Source organism: Delphinus delphis, chromosome 10, assembly GCF_949987515.2.
Source record: "Delphinus delphis chromosome 10, mDelDel1.2, whole genome shotgun sequence".
In the NCBI taxonomy this organism is placed as follows: domain Eukaryota; kingdom Metazoa; phylum Chordata; class Mammalia; order Artiodactyla; family Delphinidae; genus Delphinus; species Delphinus delphis.
This window is the reverse complement of record NC_082692.2, coordinates 98871199-98890556: the sequence shown is the minus strand read 5'-3', so window position 1 is coordinate 98890556 and position 19358 is coordinate 98871199. Positions and strand designations below refer to the sequence as shown.

Below are 19358 nucleotides of genomic sequence, written 5' to 3'. Positions count from 1 at the left end.
TCACTATACACGCAAAGATGCTGGGGCAGAGAAATAGAAATCTACCAAGCTGACCTGGTGAGTCAGTGGCAAGGACAGGCTGAACTCAGGTCTCCTGACTCTCAGCGTAGCCTTCATTCAAGTCAGGATGATTTCCCTTGAGGAGGCCAAGACAGTGTTGCACGCATTTATAAAAGTACTTAAGCAACCTTCACAGGATCCCAGAGCAGCCCATTTTTGTTTATCTTGCCTGGGCAGCAACAGGCTCTCTTACTCTGTCATAAATTGTTTAAGCAGCTACCAGATATTCTCTGTATTTCTCAGTGGGGGGGAAGGGGGCTCTTGTCACTTTTCCTCTGGAGCAGGAATGAACATCAATCTGCCAATCCCATCACTGAGACAGTGTGGACTGAAAGGCAAGACTAGGACTCAAACACCTTGATCCCATCAGATTTACAAAATCATAGAATCTACTGCGGGCCTCATATTATTTTAACCGGGAAAATCTTTTTATCACCTCTAGTTAAGTACAATATTCAAATAATGGGCTTGTATCTCTAACAAGCAACTAAAGTGTGTTCTCCTAATTACCCTACCTAATTATCTAGTGACTACATTCCTGAAGCACAGGAACAGATTCTTGCACTTGGTCAGAGGCCCCCAGAGCGTGAGCCACCTATAGAAGGTGTGAAACAAACACAAGAGCTAATCTATGGTAACACCCCGCCACATGGGGCCACTCTCAACTTGGATACCCAAAGAGAGCACAGATGTTTCTATGTTTCTATGCTATGATTCTGTGATGTTCAAATGATGAGAAGATAAATGTGGGCTAATTTGCTTCTATACTAAATAATCTAGACATTTTTATCTTGTTTTTTTTTTTTTGGTTTTTTTTTTTGCCCTCTCCCCCTCCTTTTCTTCTTTCTTACTGAAAGATTTCAAGAATCCAATTACTTGGCTCCTGATTTCAGTATAATCCCAGCACTGATCTTTAGAAAAGGGAGTGATGATCTCAAAGCCTAAGGCTGTAGGGAACCCACACCCAGAGGCTGCTTACATAACAACACAGGTAGCCTTTACTGAGCATTTACCATGTGCTGTGCCATGTGTTAGGTTCTTCACGTCATCTGATCCTTGTAACAGCCCTAGAAAATAAGGGCTGTTGTTTAGATCTCTCCTGAGCCACGGATATGGTCCTCGTGCAAGGTCACAAAGCCAGTAAATGGAGGGTCCAGGATTCAAATCTGAATAGTTCCCGCTTCAAAGCCCACATTCTGAATCACTATTCTATTCCACCTCCCTAACTGAAGTAGGATCTCGAAAGCAAGATTGCTGAGAGATTTTCATTATCAGGGATAAAACCTGAGCCCTGGAAAGGGTAGTAACTTCCCCCCAGAGTCACAGAGCTGTTTAGGGGAAGAGCTAGTCTAGGACTCAGTTCTTGGATTCATTGTCCCAAGTTCTTACTACTCTATTATACGGTGGAGAGAAGAGTTTGGCGATACTTTTGAAAAATGAGCTACCTCCTAGATGACTGTCTTTAGCCCACTCTGGTGCCACGGGGCCTGAGGTTTCACAGAAACCTCAGTGTGGATTTCCCACCAGACCTGCAGCTGGAATACTGTCACTGTGAATGTGACTGCCTGGAGTCATACACCACAGTCAACTGCAGAAAGCTGCCTCGTCTCCCTCAGGAAGGAAAGCAGAACTCGAATATGAGTTCTACCCTGTCACTCTCGCTCAGAATGAGAGACCTGACTCTCCCCTCTCTCCAGACCAGGAGATTTCTCAGAATCACCCTTCTTTCTCTACAAATGCGGCAGACCTCTCAGGCAGTGAACAGCTAATGAGAGATCTGATCGAGCCCTTCCTCAGATACCTCCCAGTTTAAAAGTCCCAGGGGAAACAGGTTCTGGTTCCCTGGAGTCTTCAAGTTCAGAGGGAAGGGAGCCAGTACTCCATCTCTGGAAAGTTCTAAAGCTGATCCTGCAGCTTGCTAATGAGAAGGTTTCTATAAGGGGTGGTAGAAGATAATCAGGTGTCCAAAGGGGAGGGAAGGGAAAGAGAGGGAGAAGGAAAAGACTACACAGAGCCCATGCAGGCCTCTAGGTATCTGACCTCTGCTCCATCCTAGAGCCACCAGTCCAGAGCAGTGGGCTTGGCAATGGTTCTTGGCTCTCCTCTGTCTCCTCCCTGCTTACCTGTGGCTGCTGAGTGGTTAAGGGTCTCTGAGGAGACAGGATAGGGGTCCTGGACAGCAGCTGGTTCATCTTGCTGATGACCAGTTCGGTGATGAGCTGTCTGTCCTCCACTTGGTGTTCCCCAATCAGCGGCATACTACAGTCCATGACCTGGTGGAGGAAGTGGCCCAGATTAGGAAAGGGCCTGGAAACATCCAAGGCCTGGTACAGTCTTTCAGAATGAGCAGGACTTAAGCCAGCAGAGAGAGGTTGGGGTTAAGTTGGTGCTTTTGTCTTCGGCTAGAAGCATGTTCCTTTGCATATATTGGCCTTTATCCCCTTCTCCTGCAAGCCTTTGCCTTGGGCCTCCCCCAGACTTCACCCATGCCAGGGCTCAGTGAGACTTCAGTCTGGTGGCTGAAGGTGGTGGGGAGAAAGAGAGAGCAAGGAGAGAGGATGCCTTCTCTTCTCACCACCAATCCAATTTTTCCTGTACCTCAAGGTCCAGATCAATACTCTCCTCCTTGAGGGAGTGTCTGCTTGCCCAGGATCATAGACTCTGGAGTCCAACTCTCTCATTCATGGCTAAGAAAACTGAGGCCCACCGAGAGGCGGAAGGTATGACCATCCAGAAGTTACATGCCAAGCAGGCCATGGAGCAGATGCCGAGCCCACTTTGGGCTCCTGACACGAATCCTCTGCAAATACCACCAATTCTTGGCAAGGAGCCTCTCCTGCTCCTGGGAAGACTGGATGGGAATGTGTGTGAAAGACTATATGGCCACTGACTCTCCCTTTAATACAGGAAAAGAGTCAGCAAAATTGTGCCGGAGGCTCAGGCTGAGTCAAGTGTCTCAAAGCTCACAGAAGGGCTAAGAAGAATCTCCTGCACCCAGGAGACCTGAGTTCTAGTCCAGGCTGAGACACTGATTCACTATGTAGCCTTGGGCACATGTTCATGGCATTAGGCCTCAGCTGTCTCACTGGCAAAATGAGCAGACTGGACCAAATGATTCCCAAGACCAGCTTCCTGAGACCAAGAATGGCAAAACCACTAAAGTCTTCCCAGAGGAGTGGCAGGCTAGGACCCAGGAACCCAAGTCTGGCATCTCTTACCAATGGTGTGGGTCAGCCTAGCTGGTTAGAAATAACATCTCCCACTGGCAGGTGTGTTTTTGCTATGCATACCCCCTGGCTGTGTCATCTGGAAACCTTCCCAGGGCTCAGGAGACTCTAACATAAATGCAGTGCGTGCTGCCCATGTAGGTCTCAAGCCGAAAGCCTGGCTTCCAGCCTAGGGGGTTGTCTCTTACTGAGATACTGTGTGGGCCAGACTCACCTCAAAAATGTAGTCTTTCCCATCTTTGCCATGCACAGCTTTGACAGCACAGATGTCCAGGCCACCAAACATCTCAGAGCAGGTGTCCACCCACAGCTTGTACCTGGAGGGGAGGGGAAGGTGTCCCGAGGCTGGGGCATTAGTCCCATGCTCTCCTTGCTGCCTCTACCTCTCCCAGCCCCCGCCCCATCCCTCCCGCCCTCCACCCCCATCAAATACACTGCCTTGTCTACAGGGCCCTCCTGCTTTGCTTTCCAGATCCTACCTGCCTTCCCAAGCTCAGGGCAGGTCTCACCTACTCCAGGTGGCCTTTCTTGGCCATGCCAGCCCACAGTAACTCCTCCTTCCCTGGACCTTCTATGGCACGTCCAGTCTTTATCTACACAATTCAGCACATAACCCATTCCTGCCTGATCTTGTTAACTGGGTGCTTGGGCCTTTGTGTTCCATCTGTCTGGCCTGATCAGAGGCTCCCTTTGGGCAGGGCTCATTTCTTACACCTCTTCATTTACGGACGCCTCCCCTTACTTACCTGTCTGACATGGCGATCTGCTCCAGCATTGCAGAGCCAGTGTTTGTCTTCCAGTTCCCTGAGATCGACGTCCTCCTACAACAAGGTCCCGCCAGGACAGGACAGACAGTGAGCCGGGCCAGCAAGAGGAGGGCTCATCGCCACTTTTCCCACCTGCTTCTCCCGCAAATAGCCCGGGGCCTGTCTGCTGAGCCTAGAGCCTGGCTGCCTCCGCCAACCCTGGCCTGCAATTCTCTCCTCCTTTCTACAAGAGTCCCACCCAGACTGCTCTGGCTCCACGGAGCCTTCCCTGATCCTTTCAACCAGATGAGCACTTGCTCTCTTTAGAACACCTAGAGGACTTTGCCTACACCTCACTTAAAATCCTGCGTCTACTTTTTACTTTAGTTATTTGAGCTAAGTCTTCTGTCCACAAGTCTATTAATCACTTGAGGGTATATATTTTGTCTTGTATTCCCAGCAGCCTACCCACTTGGTATCTAGGCTGAGTTGGTATATACAAACTGAATTCTATTGATGCTGGAAATACCCTCAGGGTTCCTGTGAATATCTCCCATGGCTTCCTTACTAGCTCACTTATTAATTCAGTAGTTAATTTTGAGGGCCTACAGTATCAGCAACATGACTCTGGACAAGTCAGTTAACCTCTTCAGGCTTAAGCTGCCTCATCTATCACACGCAGCTGATCGAGTCAGGTCCCCAACCCCTTCTCTTCCGTGCCCTCTGCACCCTCCCTCCAAGAGCATGTGTTAGAGTCAACTAGTCTTGAACTAAATAGGAGGCAGGTGACCTGGTTTCTGGTTCTGGATTTGCTCTTGACTGGCTCGATGACCTTGGGTGAATCGCTTCAACTCTCTGTGCCTCCTTTATCCCTTTGTAAACACAGGGTTGTCATGAGGACCAACTGATACAGTTTTAAATAAACTGTAAAATACCAAAAATATGGCTTTTAAATTATTAGTCTTCACTCAGACACAGTCAAGAGGAAGGGGATGGCCTAGGGGACAGAAAAGCCCTGCTCAACTACTGACAGAGCCCTTCACCTGCTGTCCTTATCACTCACTATGACTGAAGACAGGATGATGTGCTTCTCTGCTTAGCAGTTCTCAGGAGTATTCTCGCAGAGATCTGATTTCAGACACTGAGAAACCGAGACACATGGCTGGTACTTCAGAGCCCTGAGCCAGCCCAGTGAGCCGACCGATGTGGCAGTAACAGCTCCTCACATTTGTACAGTACTGACCACCTTCCAAGGTTCTTCCTTCCCAAATCCCTCGCCAGAGCCTCACTGCAACCGCCCTGTTGTGAATAGGCTGCGATTCCTGCCCCCACTTTACAGACAAGGAGATGAAGACGCAGAAAGGTTAGATGACTTGTCCAGCATTGTATATCTACTCAAAGTAGATACAAGATAAAAACTCAGGACTCTTCGTTCCTTCATTGTGCTGCGCTTTTCCCTACACCCCACTACCTAGTTCAGAAAAGGTGAACAACTGACAGCTGAGTGGCTTGCAAAATATGAATAGAAACACAAAGACAGATCATAGTAAAAATAATGCTGTCTTTCTAACAGTGGTGGTTCACAGGTGTGTTCCTGTGGCGAGGATGGACTCCTCAAGGACAGGGGCAGAGAGTCCCTCACTTCCATGTCCCCAGCACAAGGCCACGGTACATAATAGGGTCTCAGAAACTTTGAGTAATAATAATGTCCCTTATACTTTACACCTTTCTCTAACAACGGGATGCAGGGCACAGATCCATGCAGGCTACCTGGGGCACGTGGGAGCAGAAGGGAAACTGAGAAGCCATTTAGGGAGACTCACAGGTCATCCGACCTCCACAGCGGGACCCACATTACTGCCTACTGACAGCGGAGCAGGAGCTGCGCACTCTTTCCACCGACCGTGGCTGCCTCTAGGTCTCTAGGGTGAGGGCTGGGGCAGGAGGGAAGAATCTCAAACCTTATCCTGACTATGGCCAAGTCAGTTCCTTCTTCTGAGAGCAAGAGAATGGCCAAAAGTTTGGGGAAGAGGAACTGAGAGGGCCTAAACATTCCCCCAAATAACTGACGGTCCCTTGCAAATAAAAAAGTAAGTAAATGGTCATCATCAAAAAATCTACAAACAATAAATGCTGGAGAGGGTGTGGAGAAAAGGGAACCGTCTTGCTCTGTTGGTGGGAATGTAAATTGATACAGCCATTATGGAAAACAGTATGGAGGTTCCTTAAAAAACTAAAAATAGAATTACCTTATGACCCAGCAATCCCACTACTGGGCATATACCCTGAGAAAACCATAATTCAGAAAGAGTCATGTACCACAATGTTCATGGCAGCTCTATTTACAATAGCCAGGACATGGAAGCAACCTAAATGTCCATGGACAGATGAATAGATAAAGAAGATGTGGCACATATACATAACAGAATACTACTCAATCATAAAAAGAAACGAAATTGAGTTATTTGTAGTGAGGTGGATGGACCTACAGTCTGTCATACAGAGTGAAGTAAGTCAGAGAGAGAAAAGCAAATACTGTATGCTAACACATATAAACTAAAAAAAAAAAAGAAATGGTTCTGAAGAACCTAGGGGCAGGACAGGAATAAAGATGCAGACATAGAGAATGGACTTGAGGATATGGGGAGGGGGAAGGGTAAGCTGGGATGAAGTGAGAGAGTGGCATGGACATATATACACTATCAAATGTAAAACAGATAGCTAGTGGGAAGCAACCACATAGCACAGGGAGATCAGCTCGGTGCTTTGTGACCACCTAGAGGGGTGGGATAGGGAGGTGGGAGGGAGACGCAAGAAGAGGAGGATATGGGGAAGTGTACGCATATGACTGATTTGCTTTGTTGTGCAACAGAAACTAACACAGTACTGTGAAGCAATTATACTCCAATAAGGATTTACTAAAAAAAAAAATTATAAACTTAAATAAAGTAGGAATCGGATGAATAAAGGTAAAAAAGATTGTGTGCTTCAGTTCTTCATAAGGGCTTTTCCCTGCATACTTACTGAGGGCCTACCACACGCCTGCTACTGTACAAGGAAGCAGGGCCACAGAGATGACTCCGGTTCCCCTAGAGAGCTCAGAGGAGCGTGGTACAAATACCCAACGTGTGAAAAGCGCTCAACTAGAGGTGTGCAAAGGGTTACAAGAAGGGAGTGCAGGGAAGGGACTCCTAACTAACTCCAGGGGTGGGGAGTGTACACACTAAAAGGAAAGATGAGGGAAGAAAAATGAAAATAGATGGTGAGAGAGGGAAGCTGCTCAACCCTGACATCTGCTCAAGTCCTGAGTGGCAAAGATCAAATTCATATATTGTAATGTTCTCTCTTTGTAAAGAAAAACACTACCTTAACATTTTTTACAGTGTGAAGTTAATATTTCCAAAACTGGACTCGTAAGCCATTTGCATTCTTATGTATTTTATGGAAGATCAGGTAGTCTTGAAATCTTTTCTTTTTCTAAATTGTACTGGAGGAAACGTTTACCTTTCCATTCTGGCAAATGGACACAGTTACATGGAGAAGTCATCTATTCTCATAACCACTAGGCTTTTAACGTTCTGTGGTGTTTGCAGGGCTATATCGTTACGTCAGGAGTTTCTTAACTTTTTCTGTGCTCTGGCCGCCTAGTGAAGCCTATGGATTCCTTTCAATGTATAAAATATGTAAGACGTGTGAATGTAAAATAAACTACACAGGACAACAAAGGAACTCAATTATTTAAAAGAATTTACCAAAAGAGTTATCAAAAACAGTAAACAAATCTCAGATTAGTAAAAAATATGTTTCTTCATAAATAACAAATGTATTTACAGGTGTGAATGCAGTGGCAAGTCTTACTACCATGATTCTTAAATAGTGATAAAAGTAACGGGTGTTCAGAGATATCTGTGACAAGTGTATGTGTACAGAAACCTCTGTGCTGCCCATTAGTGACAAACCCCATGCGCTGCTGCTGATACTCCAGTCTGCTCATAACTCAGGAGAATGCCAGATTCCACTCAGAGGCTAAAATGAAAATAAATACTCATTTATTTCTCATCTCAGTTCAGGAACCCCTCCTCTGCCTTGAAAGGAAGCCAGGCTAAGACTCCCTTGACTGGAATGGCTCCCGCTCTCTGTTCTCTGCCTTGTGGGCCAGAGGAGGCTAAACTGCGAGGTGGCTACCACCTGGAGGCCGAGAGTCTCCCCAGAGCTGAGGAGACAGCGAAGAGCATCTGTGGGGACCCCACCCCCACTCACATGTAAGCCTTGTAGTTGTTGCCTATCTTCTGGACCCGGATGTCATACTTGGCGTCAATAAAAGGCTCTGCTGTGGCGTAGGTCTGGGTGAGGGCCACCACGCTGGCAATGTCCTGGAAATCGTAGTGGTTTTCCACTCTAACCTAATGGAGAAAGCACACACACACACACACACACACGAGAGTCACAAGAGCCCTGAGCCCCCAAACCCATCAAGATGTTTCCATCCAGATGCAGACCTGAGAGCCACATCTCCCTAGGAAGTCCCTACTCTTTTTTTTTTTTTTTTTTTTTCCGGTACGTGGGCCTCTCACTGTTGTGGCCTCTCCCGCTGTGGAGCACAGGCTCCGGACGCTCAGGCTCAGTGGCCATGGCTCACGGGCCCAGCCGCTCCGCGGCATGTGGGATCATCCCAGAACGGGGCACAAACCCGTGTCCCCTGCATCGGCAGGCGGACTCTCAACCACTGCGCCACCAGGGAAGCCCCGGAAGTCCCTACTCTTGAGCTTCCCTTCCCAGGGCTCAGGAGCCACATTTGCTGCAAAGAACACAGGGACCAGTCAGGTGGCCTGCACTATGCCTGCTGCAAGAGGACCGTTTGGGTAACACTCATGGCTTCAGAGGGGCCAAACGGTCTTCTCCTTGAAAAGAAGTCATCAGCAACAGAGGCAGAAGAACAGTCCACAACCAGGCTCTCTGAAAAGTGCCCTTCTTGGCCTCAACCCCAGAGCACAGCAGCCCCAGCCTTACCTTGCCCATGCCCGAGTGAGCATGGCCGATCTTCACCACCACAGGGAACGTGGGCAGAGTCAGCTGAAAGCAGAGGAGAAAGGAATGAATTGGTCAGAGTGTACGTGTGGAATCTTACAAATATTTTTCTTGGGAACACCCTTGGAAGGGCTCTTTAAAGAACTAGTGCAACCTACTTGCCTCGCAAATTAAAAAACTGAGGCCCATAGGGTGACAGTGACTTGCTTAAGGTCACAGCATATTAGTAGCAGAACCATAAGGACCCTGCTCTCCGACTTGGTACTCTCTACATCTTTAAAACTTACCGCTTCATCCTTCATGTGTCCAGCTTTCCTGCACTGAACCTGGCTTTTCTCCCCTCTTTCACACTCTCTTCCTTGCTCACCAACACCCCACACTCAGCACCAAACACAGCTTACTTAGTATGCGAAGGCCCATCTCTGCCCAGCTCGGGGTTTGGAAGAGAGCTGACATAGGAATTCAACACGTTTATCACTCAAAAGAGATCCTTAAGAGAGTAAACATTACCTTGAGGTAGCCGTATTTTAACAGAAGAACTATGAAAACTTAAAAGAAGAACTACCCTTCAAAGGCAGGATTTCAAGCTGTTACAAAATGGCGATGGAAGAAATAACGTGGTGGAGGGGAAAGAGCACTGGACTAGACGTTAGGAGACTTGCATCCCAGTCTCTCTGCAAGTCCCTTTACCTCCCTGGGCCTCAGTCTTCACATCTGCCAAGCGAAGAGACTGGACTGGATGCTTTCGAGATCCCGAGCAATAACACATCAGACTCTATCTTGATCCGGTGTTGCGTGAAGAACCAACCTGGACACCAAATCTCATCCTTCTTAGTCAGGCCTCAGCTCTCTTTCAGTTTCCTTCTTTTCAAACATCACCACCACATCAAGATGAAAACATGTCTTTCAAAGGAAATAATGTTGACTCTGACGAAAAGTCAGATCCCCACGGGAATCCTGAGTGTGACCAGATACTGGGAGTACCTGACCTGAGGATTTCAGTATTCCTGGCTGAGGCCAGTTGAGACTGGGGCAAAATCACGTAGTTCAATCCTACTTTACGGAGAAGGAAGTGAGGCCCAGAGAGGCAAAGGTTGCCAAGCTACCTAGTGACAGAATCAGTACCCAGCCTGCGACCTGCTGGTGGAACGCTGTGTGGAAACATGCTACGACAACAATCCCGTGGGTTTCTTTCTGTTTGGAGGGTCGGAGAACTATGCCCTCTGTCAAACAGTGGACAGGACTCCAGTCCGTGGCCTCAAGTGCCTTGCTTCTTTGTTTTCTAAGCTGCCCCACCCTCTATAACAAGATGTAGTCTCTCAGCTGAGTAGGGGCCTGAGATAGGAACCAGGGTGGCCTAGGGTCTGGAGAGAGCTTTGAGAACCCAGGTTTGCCCTAAGTGATGGGCTACCCCGTGCTTTGAGCCCCCAGCAAGAGCACTGTCCTCAGACATCTGCAGAGTCTGAGCTCTGGGCACGGGAAAGGGTTTCTAAAGCACTGGCTGCTTTCTCGGACATCTCTCCCCACCCCCCAGCCGACAGAGCCAAGACACACACACACCCCAACTTTCTCTGTCCTATTCCATTACTGTTTGCTGTTGCTTTGGAGCCTCATAAATAGGGCATTGAAAACACTTCCTGCAGCTGAAAGAAGCCCTGAGTAGCTTGTCTCATTCCCAGCGTGCAGCTCAGCAAGAGATCCGTCCTTCTCTGTCACTGTCTCTTTTGCCTGTTGTAATTCCGTCTGCCTCTCTCTGACTCCGCCTGTCTCTTTCTGTTTGTGCCTCTCTACACTCTTGTCCTTTCTGCCTGAATCACAGTCGCTTGGTCTCTGTGTCCCGGTGCATTTGTCTTTGTTGCCCTGTCTTTCGATCCTTACACCATCCCCTTTCCCACCCCTCCCTCTACTTCCAGAAGGCTCAGGCAAGGAAATAGAGGCTAGGAGACTCTCCTGGCTTCCCTCTTCATCTTGCTGAGCCTGCCACTGAGCCCGCCGGCCAGGAGGGCCGCTGGTCCCGCAGCCGCGGGTGGCCTACAGCCAAAGGAGGGCGGAGCCCATCGGGGCGGGACTGGCCCTAGGTCCACCTCATAAAACCAGGGGCGAGGGGCGCGACGAGTTCTGGAGAAGCCCTGGAGGAGCTGCTTGGTCCGACAGTCCCCAGAGGCTGAGTCAGGGCGCTGCCGTGACATGCCGCGGAGCCCGCGGACCGCGCCGAGCTGGGCACTGCTGCTAAGGTTGCTGGCGCTGCTTCGGCCGCCGGGGCTGGGAGAGGCGTGCAGCTGCGCCCCCGCGCACCCCCAGCAGCACGTCTGCCACTCGGCGCTAGGTGAGTCCGGGGGAGCCCTCGAGGTCCACAGCAGGGGGTGGCTGTGTGGGGTCGAGGCGGGGCCCAGCGGCAGACCTGGAGTCTGGAGGGAAGGGGAGGAGCTCCAATCCCGCACCAGTTGCCTCCTGCTGGGGCCCCGTGGGTCGGGCAGGGCCGGCGCCACAGCCACCTTGCAAGCGCCGCGACCCGGAGACTTGCGAGGGAACAGACTGCATAAAAGGCCTCCGCAGCGACCCCATCTCCCCTGCCTACTGCAGTTACGGGGGGGGGGGGCGGGGGGGGTGTTGTCACTGAACAAATCTGCGGAACTCTCCGGTGATTATTCTGATCTACTGGATGGGGGAAGGGAAAGCCAGGGGCCAGTGGGTTGCGCTTTCATTATAAACATCCTTGGGTGTCCAAGCCTATAACTGAGGTTGTCACCACGCCCTCACTTCAACACACAGCTTTTGCCCTTTCTGTCCCTCTGCCTGGAATGCCCTTCCTTGAAACCCTTAAATTCCTGGCAAACTCCTATTCATCCTTCAAGATCTTACTCAGGTGTCTCCTCTTCTCTGAAGGCTTCCTGACTCCTTGGTGCCACCACAGCACTTCTGTGCTCCTACCATGCTGTGCTGTTGGTCTTTCTAAGGGTGTTCTCCACCACACCAAGAGTTCTGCAGGGTGCGGACCCTGTCTTAATCATGTTTGTGGGTCTAGTATCTAACGTTAGGCCAGGCACAGAGGAGGAACTCATAAACAGCTTTTGATTAATACCCAAGTGGCAAGAGATGAACTACCTCTGTGCAGGGTCAGGACATTTATTAATTCATAAACATTTACCAACATCAACTCGGTCAGTCTCTCTCTGAGGCCTTGGACTACAGCAGTGGATGACCGCACACCAACTGCCCTCAGGTGGCTCCTGCTTCCTCCTCTACCTGCCGCACCTCCACCCCACTGCACCCTGGCTGTGGAGAACCAGACTCCCCAAACCAGCTGCTAAAGTGCAGGACCCAACAGGCCCAAGGGTTTTGGAACTTCCAGCAAGTGCAGAGGAGTTTCCCTCACATGCAGCATTCTCCCCATAACCCACCAAGACCTAAACCCAGAATTCCCCTGCACAGTTCTCCAGGGTGATGCCACGTCATCTAGATCCCAGATGGACCACTCCCACGTGTTGCTGAAAGTTCCCTCTTTTCTCTTCCTGTGCAGCGATCCGGGCCAAAATCTCCAGTGAGAAGGTAGTTCCTGCCAGTGCAGACCCTGCTGACACTCAAAAAATGATCCGGTATGAAATCAAACAGATAAAGGTACATGGGGACAGGCCAGGGCGATCACCCCCTTGGGCTGTTAGGAGGAGTGGAGTCTGTGATCTGGGAGCGGTGGGGCCGATAGGTGAGGCGGCCTGGCTCTGCGGTGTTGGGGCACAGATGCTCAAGTGCAGGGGATGACATGTAGGCAACAGGCCCACCGGAGCCAAGGCACAGTGCGGGACAGGCCCTCAGCGCTTGTGCATAGGGCTGCTAGAGGCACCTCCCTTCTCACTGAAATCAACCAAGGTTTAGATTGTTTTAGAGAGGAAAGACCCAGTTGGGCCATCTGTGTGCAACAAATCCTGAACTAGACTTTCGCTTAATTTTTTTCGATTAAGAAAAAGTTTTTCCTGTGAAGATATAAAGTACACTCACTGACCCAGTACTGCTCTTTTGTAAATGCTTTCAGATGTTCAAAGGGTTTGAGAAAGTCAACAATATTCAGTATATCTATACACCTTTTGATTCTTCCCTCTGTGGGGTGAAACTAGAAGCTAACAGCCAGAAGCAGTATCTCCTGACTGGTAAGTGAAAGACCAGCAAGCGGCCCTGAGAGTCTCTGCCCTAAGGAAGGCAGTCAAGGAGGAGCCCGGGCTGACCCTGGGTAGTGAGCTGAGCCAGGTGGCACTTTCTTGGGCATAAAACAGAGCTGTGTTACGAAGAGGCAGCCTAGGTTGGGAGGAGCCTTGGTAACGTCCCTTTCAGTGCAAGAGTCCTCACTGCCACTGGCTTGCTAGTTCACAGGTTGCTCTCCCAGCCTAGGATAACTGGTTCCATTTCCAAACAGCTTTAATTGGTATAAGATTTTTGGTATCTTGAGCCAAATTCTGCCATTCTGAAACTCTCTCTTTGGGTTCAGCTCTGCCCTCTATTCTACGATGACCCTTCAGAGGGCTGAGGACGACAGATACATGCACTCTAGCTCCAGGTCTACTGGTTGTGGTTCCCAGACCCCTTCCTGCCCTGGCCACCGTCAAAGGGATATAGCCTGTCCCTGTCCCTCCCCAGCACAGGACCCCAAACTGGACACCACACTGCAGGGGAGGTCTTAGTTACACAGAGCAAAGGAGGATTGTGCATTTTGCAAACTCCCCCTGCAATACACACATAATTGTCACTGTAGCCTACAAATGTATTAGCTTTAGACAGCCAGGACAGGTCACACTCTTGGCTCGTGGCTGACTCACATCCGAGGCCCTATTCTGGGGGTGCAGTAAAGCACAGGCCCTAACAGGAGCCTTGACTCTAACGTGATTCTCTCTCCATGACCTTGGACCCAGGCAGATCCCTCATACTGAACTGGTTGGGATAGAACAGTTAAAGAACCTCACAAGAATATAATCCATAAGTGAATGAATGCAGTACTGAATTATTTTGCAGTTCAGGGAAAGGCATTTGTGTGGTTGTAAACAGTTAGGGAAGCTTCATTGTCTAAGAGGGATCTGAATCGGCCCTAAAGGATGAAAAATATTTAGAGAGAAGGCCAGGAAAAGAAAAACAGCAGGTGGGGAGGACAGGAGGAGGAATTCCACTATCTGTCCATCCCCTTAGCAATGAATGACCACCTACTCACTGCCTGGCCTGGGGCAGGAGAGTGGAGACTCAGTAACAAGTCGCAGTCCTCAAAGAGCTCACAGTTCAAACTTCTGAGAAGTCATAGGCATTGGAGGCCACACTGGTAGGGGCCCCCAGCTCTGAGCATGTGCTGATCGGGGCGCCTCTGGATGGGAGAGGCAGAGGCGGGGCATGCCCCTGAGCCCTCCAGGTCCCAGGACTAGCCAACGAGGCCACCTCCTTCCTGAGCACCTGCCCTCTGCCTGCCTAGCCCTCTCCTAGGTATGGTGGTGCATCAGGGGAAGCAGCAAACGTGCTGGCTGCCCTCACAGAGGTCAAGTCTAAACGAAGGTGGGGTTAGGTGACGAAGCACAAGCGTACTGAAAAGTCATCAGTGGCGCCTGCAGGAGAAGGCACAAGCTCTTCTGCCTAATACCGAATGCCCTCTGTGACCAGACCCTGCCGACCTCTCCAGCCTCGCCTCCTGCCACTTGTCAGTGACTGTTCCCAGCCCCTCGCTTCTCCTAGAGCTGAATGAAACTACTTATGGTTGCAGTAGGTATACTGCTGGGCTACGCACCTCTGTCCCAACATCCAGAAGTTCTTCCCCACTTGTCTGGCAGGTGAACTCCTACCCATCCCTTCAAGGCCCAATGCAAGCATCATGTCCTCTTAGACACCCTTCTTGCCCCCAGCCCTTCCACAGACGGAGATAATTGTTCTTTCCTTTGTTCTTATACTGCATCTTGTATATAATCACACAACAGTGTCATTTTTGCCCACTTATCTGTCTTCCTTACTAGTGTTTAAGCTCCTTGGGGGCAGAGATCCTGTCATATTTATTTCTGGATTCCTGGTACCAGGTCATAGTAGTTGCTCAGTCAGTAAATGACTGAGCGACTGAAGTTCTAAGAGAGGTGTGTGCTAGCACGGTCAGGGATGGCTTTGCGGACGAGATGGTACTAAAAAGGGTCTTTGGAGACAGGAAAGAGTTTGATAAGTAAAGAAAGGGAAGGGGAAAGACTCACCAAGATAGGTATCACTGGGGCAGGAGACTGGCCTGTGTAGATATTGGGACGGGTTGGAAAGGGTTGAAAAGGAAGAAAGACCTACTATCTATTGAACATCTTCTGTGGGCCCACAACTGTGCTGGGAACTTCACAGACATTCTCTCATTTAATCCTGCCAATAACCTCATTATTCTCATCTTTCAGCTGAGAAGTTATGTGACTTTCTTAAGGTCACACACTAGTAAATGATAGAAAAGAAGGGGGTTCCACCAAGATTCTGACTTAAAGCCCACATCCCTCTGTCTACACCATGCTAACGTAAAGGTCTTCACTCCAAAGTTCTCTCTCATACAAACATCATCTGGTAACAGCTTCGATATAAAGACAATAGAGGTATTTCTGGTTCCTTCACTGAGTCCCATGTCACCACTGCCACCAAAAGATATTGAAGAGGCTGTAATTTGGGGCTCCTTCAAGAATCTGGACTCCTGGAGCTCCATGAGCAGATTCCTCATGCTAGGCTCTCCTCCATCTCCCCTTGAAGGTCAGATCCTCAATGATGGGAAAGTCTTCATCCATCTGTGCAACTACATCGAGCCCTGGGAGAACCTGTCCTTTTTGCAGAGAGAAAGTCTGAATCACCACTACCATCTGAACTGTGGCTGCCAAGTAAGGAATGTCCATTTCCAAGGTCTTTTGGGGGCGGGGGAAGGGTCTTGAGCCGTGCAGCCTCACCTTTCATGTATTCCTCCCTTCATGCATGCGTGGTCTATTCACCTGCTGTACTATACTTGAGATCTGCGATGGACCAGGCATCGTATGAAGCTGGGGATGGGAAAGCGAGATGGCCCATAGTCCCTGATCTCAGAGTACTTACATTTTAGCTGGGAAGGCAGCCATCGTATTAGGCAGACTGGGGTAACACACTACCGTTTAAAGAGAGTCTACTTTTTTTGCCAGGACCTGTAATGGTTAATTTATTTAAAATATTTAATTTAGTCTTTAAAACAAATTTTTGAAGACTTAAGATTTCCATCTTAAGGTGAAGAAATTAATGCTGTGGGAAGTGAAGTGACTTGCTTAAGGTCAGTGGTAGAGTAAGGACCTTCAGGTCTTTCTGACTCCAGAGATGCCATTAGGGAGGCAATACTATATATGCAGAGCACAGGGGGAAGGAGAACTAAGGGAGAAATCTGGAGACTAGGAAAGGCTTCATAACGGAGGGGGCGTTTGAGTTAGGCTGTAGGAGAACATGTAGGAGTCTGAAAGGCAATAATGGAAAAAGGACACCCTACTCACTTTGATGTTGTGTGGCTATGGCTCTAGATCACCACCTGCTATATGGTGCCCTGTACCATCTCGACTCCCAACGAGTGCCTCTGGACAGACTGGCTATTGGAACGGAAGCTCTATGGGTACCAGGCCCGGCACTATGTCTGCATGAAGCATGTTGATGGCACCTGCAGCTGGTACCAGGGACGCCTGCCCCTCAGGAAGGAGTTTGTTGATATCATCCAGCCCTAGGAGGGACCACCACATACCTTCAAGAATCCTGAAAACCAAGTCATTTTCCTTCCCTCAGAGCTCTGGCTGTCACCACCTGCCTCATCACTGCCAGACAATGGGAAGTAACAAGTGGATGGTCTGGCCAGCATTAGGGCAGGGATGGGGCATATTACAGCTTGTGTCCAAGACCCCAGTCCAGAACCTGTCAAGGGCTAGGGAAAGTAGCATGACTTTTCTCTCCTGTCCTCAGCCCTTCATCCCTGCCTCCCAAACCCTTTTAGCTGAGCTGGTATTTGTTATTGATTCTGGCTTAGTTTCTTTTCCAAAGCTAGGACTATTCCTTCTTCTCCCCAGATAAATGTGCTTTCTTTTTGTCTTAACTGATCTGACAGGGGAGAGATGGTGACTATTATACATATGAGATGGTGTGGTGGCCTTGTGACGTACAAGACCAGAAGGTGGGTTGACAGTATCATAAACAGGCTGATTTGGAGAAATGAAAAGAACAACATCCTTTGGCTGTGTATCCTCTACTCCTCCTGTCTCACCTCATTCTGATCCTTCAATCCCAGCTTTGGGGGAGTGACTTGGGGGACAGAGAACCATCCAGTGTGAAGCCTACAATGGCCTAACCTCCCTCCATGTGCTGTAATCCCCTCTATACCATTCCTGGCAGAGGGCCTGGCCCAATTAGCAAGATAAGAACAGACTTGGGTTGTCTGTCTAGGTTAACTATACTTAATGCCCTCAACTGATGTCCAAAAGGCTTCTCCTCTGTCTCTTTTAGAAAGTCCTTCTCTACTAGATTACTAATGTTTTCATTCCTACTTCAAAACTTTTTTTTAAGCTAAAAAAAGCCTTTCTCTTATAGAGTTGAAATTCCCACTTAGCTTTTGACACCTCAGAGAGACCTTAGGGGTCCTCTCTTGAAGGCAAATATCAGGATAGAGGACGGGAGAAAAGTAACGCAAGGGCCCTTGGGGCAAAAGGATGAGGAATACACTTTGCACATGTTGCAGTTTTTTTCAGTGGTCAGCCTGCTAGACGCTACAGCAGGAAAAAGCCAGCTTTGAGAGCCCCTTCAGTCTTCAGCTCAGTCCCCTCTTGGACTCCCTGAAATCGCCAAGCACAGACCCCTAGGGTTCCTCAGCCTCTGCAGGGCTTCCTGACTTGTCCTAAAAGGGAAAGCCCTGATGACAGTCTCAAGGATTTATTAAACACAAGGGCTTAAGGTTCCAGGGCCTCTCCTGGGGAAGCTCTGACAAAAATGAAGGAGGCAGTTCTTTTCGAGGCCCAGGGTTGTTATTCATCTTCCATGCGTGGCTCGCTGATAAGCTGGGCCACGCACAAAATGCCAGGAGCAGGCTCCTCATTCACAGAAATGGTGCAAATGGAGATTCCTTCTGGAACTCTCTGTCCCCGAGTACCAGACTTGGAAAGCTATGGCACAGAGAGTCTCCGCTGGTGGGTTAGGGAGGACCACCAACTGACCGTGCAGGCCTGAGGCAGAGTACGTGGGGCCAGAGAAGAAGAAGGGGGTTAAGCCCCAGGTCACCACGAGAGAAAAACATTAGTAATAGCCTCTGTACCAACCATCCATTCCATTTTTCTGCTCCTTCTGCCATCCTAGGATGGCCTCAGAGAAGGCACAGTGCAACCCTAGTCTTATCAAAATTTTGAGGAAGCCAAGGGAATGGAAGGGCCTGATGAATAACAACAGGAACAACACCTTACATCTGAAGAGCACTTCACATTCTTCACAGACTGTTACTTAAAGAATCTCACTTAAATTATGCAAGTACCATATTAAATGTCCTGGCCAGGAATAATTATGCCCACTTGCCTTTCGCACTGGGAAACTGACATGCAGTGAGGGAATGCAACCATCCCTGACTTGTGGGGCTGGGCTTGGACCCGAAGCAGCTGGATCTTCTGATTGTTGATTCATGGATTTGTCGCTCGATAAAATGCCCTTGTTTCTGCTCTTTCCTATGCTGTCTCCAGGTTTTGGAGACAAGGGGCTGTCAGCTAAAACCCAGCCACCCTGGTTTCACAAAGCAGGTCTGCAGTTCAACCTCAACAGAGTCTCTGGGGTTGGGAGGCTGAGGCCCTCTTCAGAGCCCCACAGTCACCACGTGGCTAAGCTCAGAGTGCGAACAGCAGAGAGACTGAAGCCCGCACTCAGTCACCTACCATTTCTTTGTGGTTGGGGTAGTATGTTTGCTCAATGAGTGGGAACTTTTCTCCTCCCAGTGTCTTGTAGACGGCCACCAGCTGGGCAAACTGCAAAAGAGAAGCAAAGGTTTCAGTTTCCCTAAACAGCTCTGGAACAGACAGACCAAGTGTCAATCCAACAAATATTTGTTTGTCAGTCAAACAATTATTTATTGAGTATTTGCTCACTGAGGACTTTGTGCAAAGCGCTCTGAGGATATAAAAGAGGTGTCCCATTCCTATTCTCCAGGAACGTATGCTTTAGTTGGGGAAGGGAGAGAGTGAGCTAACATTCATTCAGTGCCTACTCAATTTTAATGATATTTCATTTAATCCTCATATCAAATTGATGAACTAGGTTCTTTATCATCTTCATTTTACATATGAAGCTC

The 19358-nt window shown here is 49.1% G+C and overlaps 2 protein-coding genes across 2 annotated transcripts in view; one reads left to right on the top strand and one right to left on the bottom strand.

Annotated features, from left to right (window-relative positions):
- Positions 1 to 19358, bottom strand: part of SYN2 (synapsin II) — a 153034-nt gene that overhangs the window by 18066 nt on the left and 115610 nt on the right. Inside the window, exons 5-10 of the mRNA XM_060023073.1 lie at positions 18946 to 19035; positions 9044 to 9106; positions 8294 to 8436; positions 4034 to 4108; positions 3502 to 3604; positions 2184 to 2333 (exon numbers count right to left, since the gene is read on the bottom strand). Coding sequence (XP_059879056.1) covers positions 2184 to 2333; positions 3502 to 3604; positions 4034 to 4108; positions 8294 to 8436; positions 9044 to 9106; positions 18946 to 19035 — 624 coding nt within the window. The remainder of the gene's footprint in view (positions 1 to 2183; positions 2334 to 3501; positions 3605 to 4033; positions 4109 to 8293; positions 8437 to 9043; positions 9107 to 18945; positions 19036 to 19358) is intronic.
- TIMP4 (TIMP metallopeptidase inhibitor 4) lies at positions 11157 to 19070 on the top strand. Its single transcript, XM_060023074.1, has 5 exons — positions 11157 to 11387; positions 12582 to 12679; positions 13092 to 13206; positions 15791 to 15915; positions 16573 to 19070. The coding sequence occupies exons 1-5, from the start codon at positions 11249 to 11251 to the stop codon at positions 16768 to 16770; spliced, it is 675 nt and encodes a 224-aa protein (XP_059879057.1). The 5' UTR covers positions 11157 to 11248; the 3' UTR covers positions 16771 to 19070.

What these genes read in the sequence shown, in the direction of transcription:
- TIMP4 (XM_060023074.1), top strand. Translation starts at nt 11,249, where the DNA reads ATGCCGCGGAGCCCGCGGACCGCGCCGAGCTGGGCACTGCTGCTAAGG. An exon ending in CGTCTGCCACTCGGCGCTAG is followed by an intron (nt 11,388 to 12,581) that starts GTGAGTCCGGGG and finishes CTTCCTGTGCAG; the next exon opens with CGATCCGGGCCAAAATCTCC. An exon ending in ATGAAATCAAACAGATAAAG is followed by an intron (nt 12,680 to 13,091) that starts GTACATGGGGAC and finishes AAATGCTTTCAG; the next exon opens with ATGTTCAAAGGGTTTGAGAA.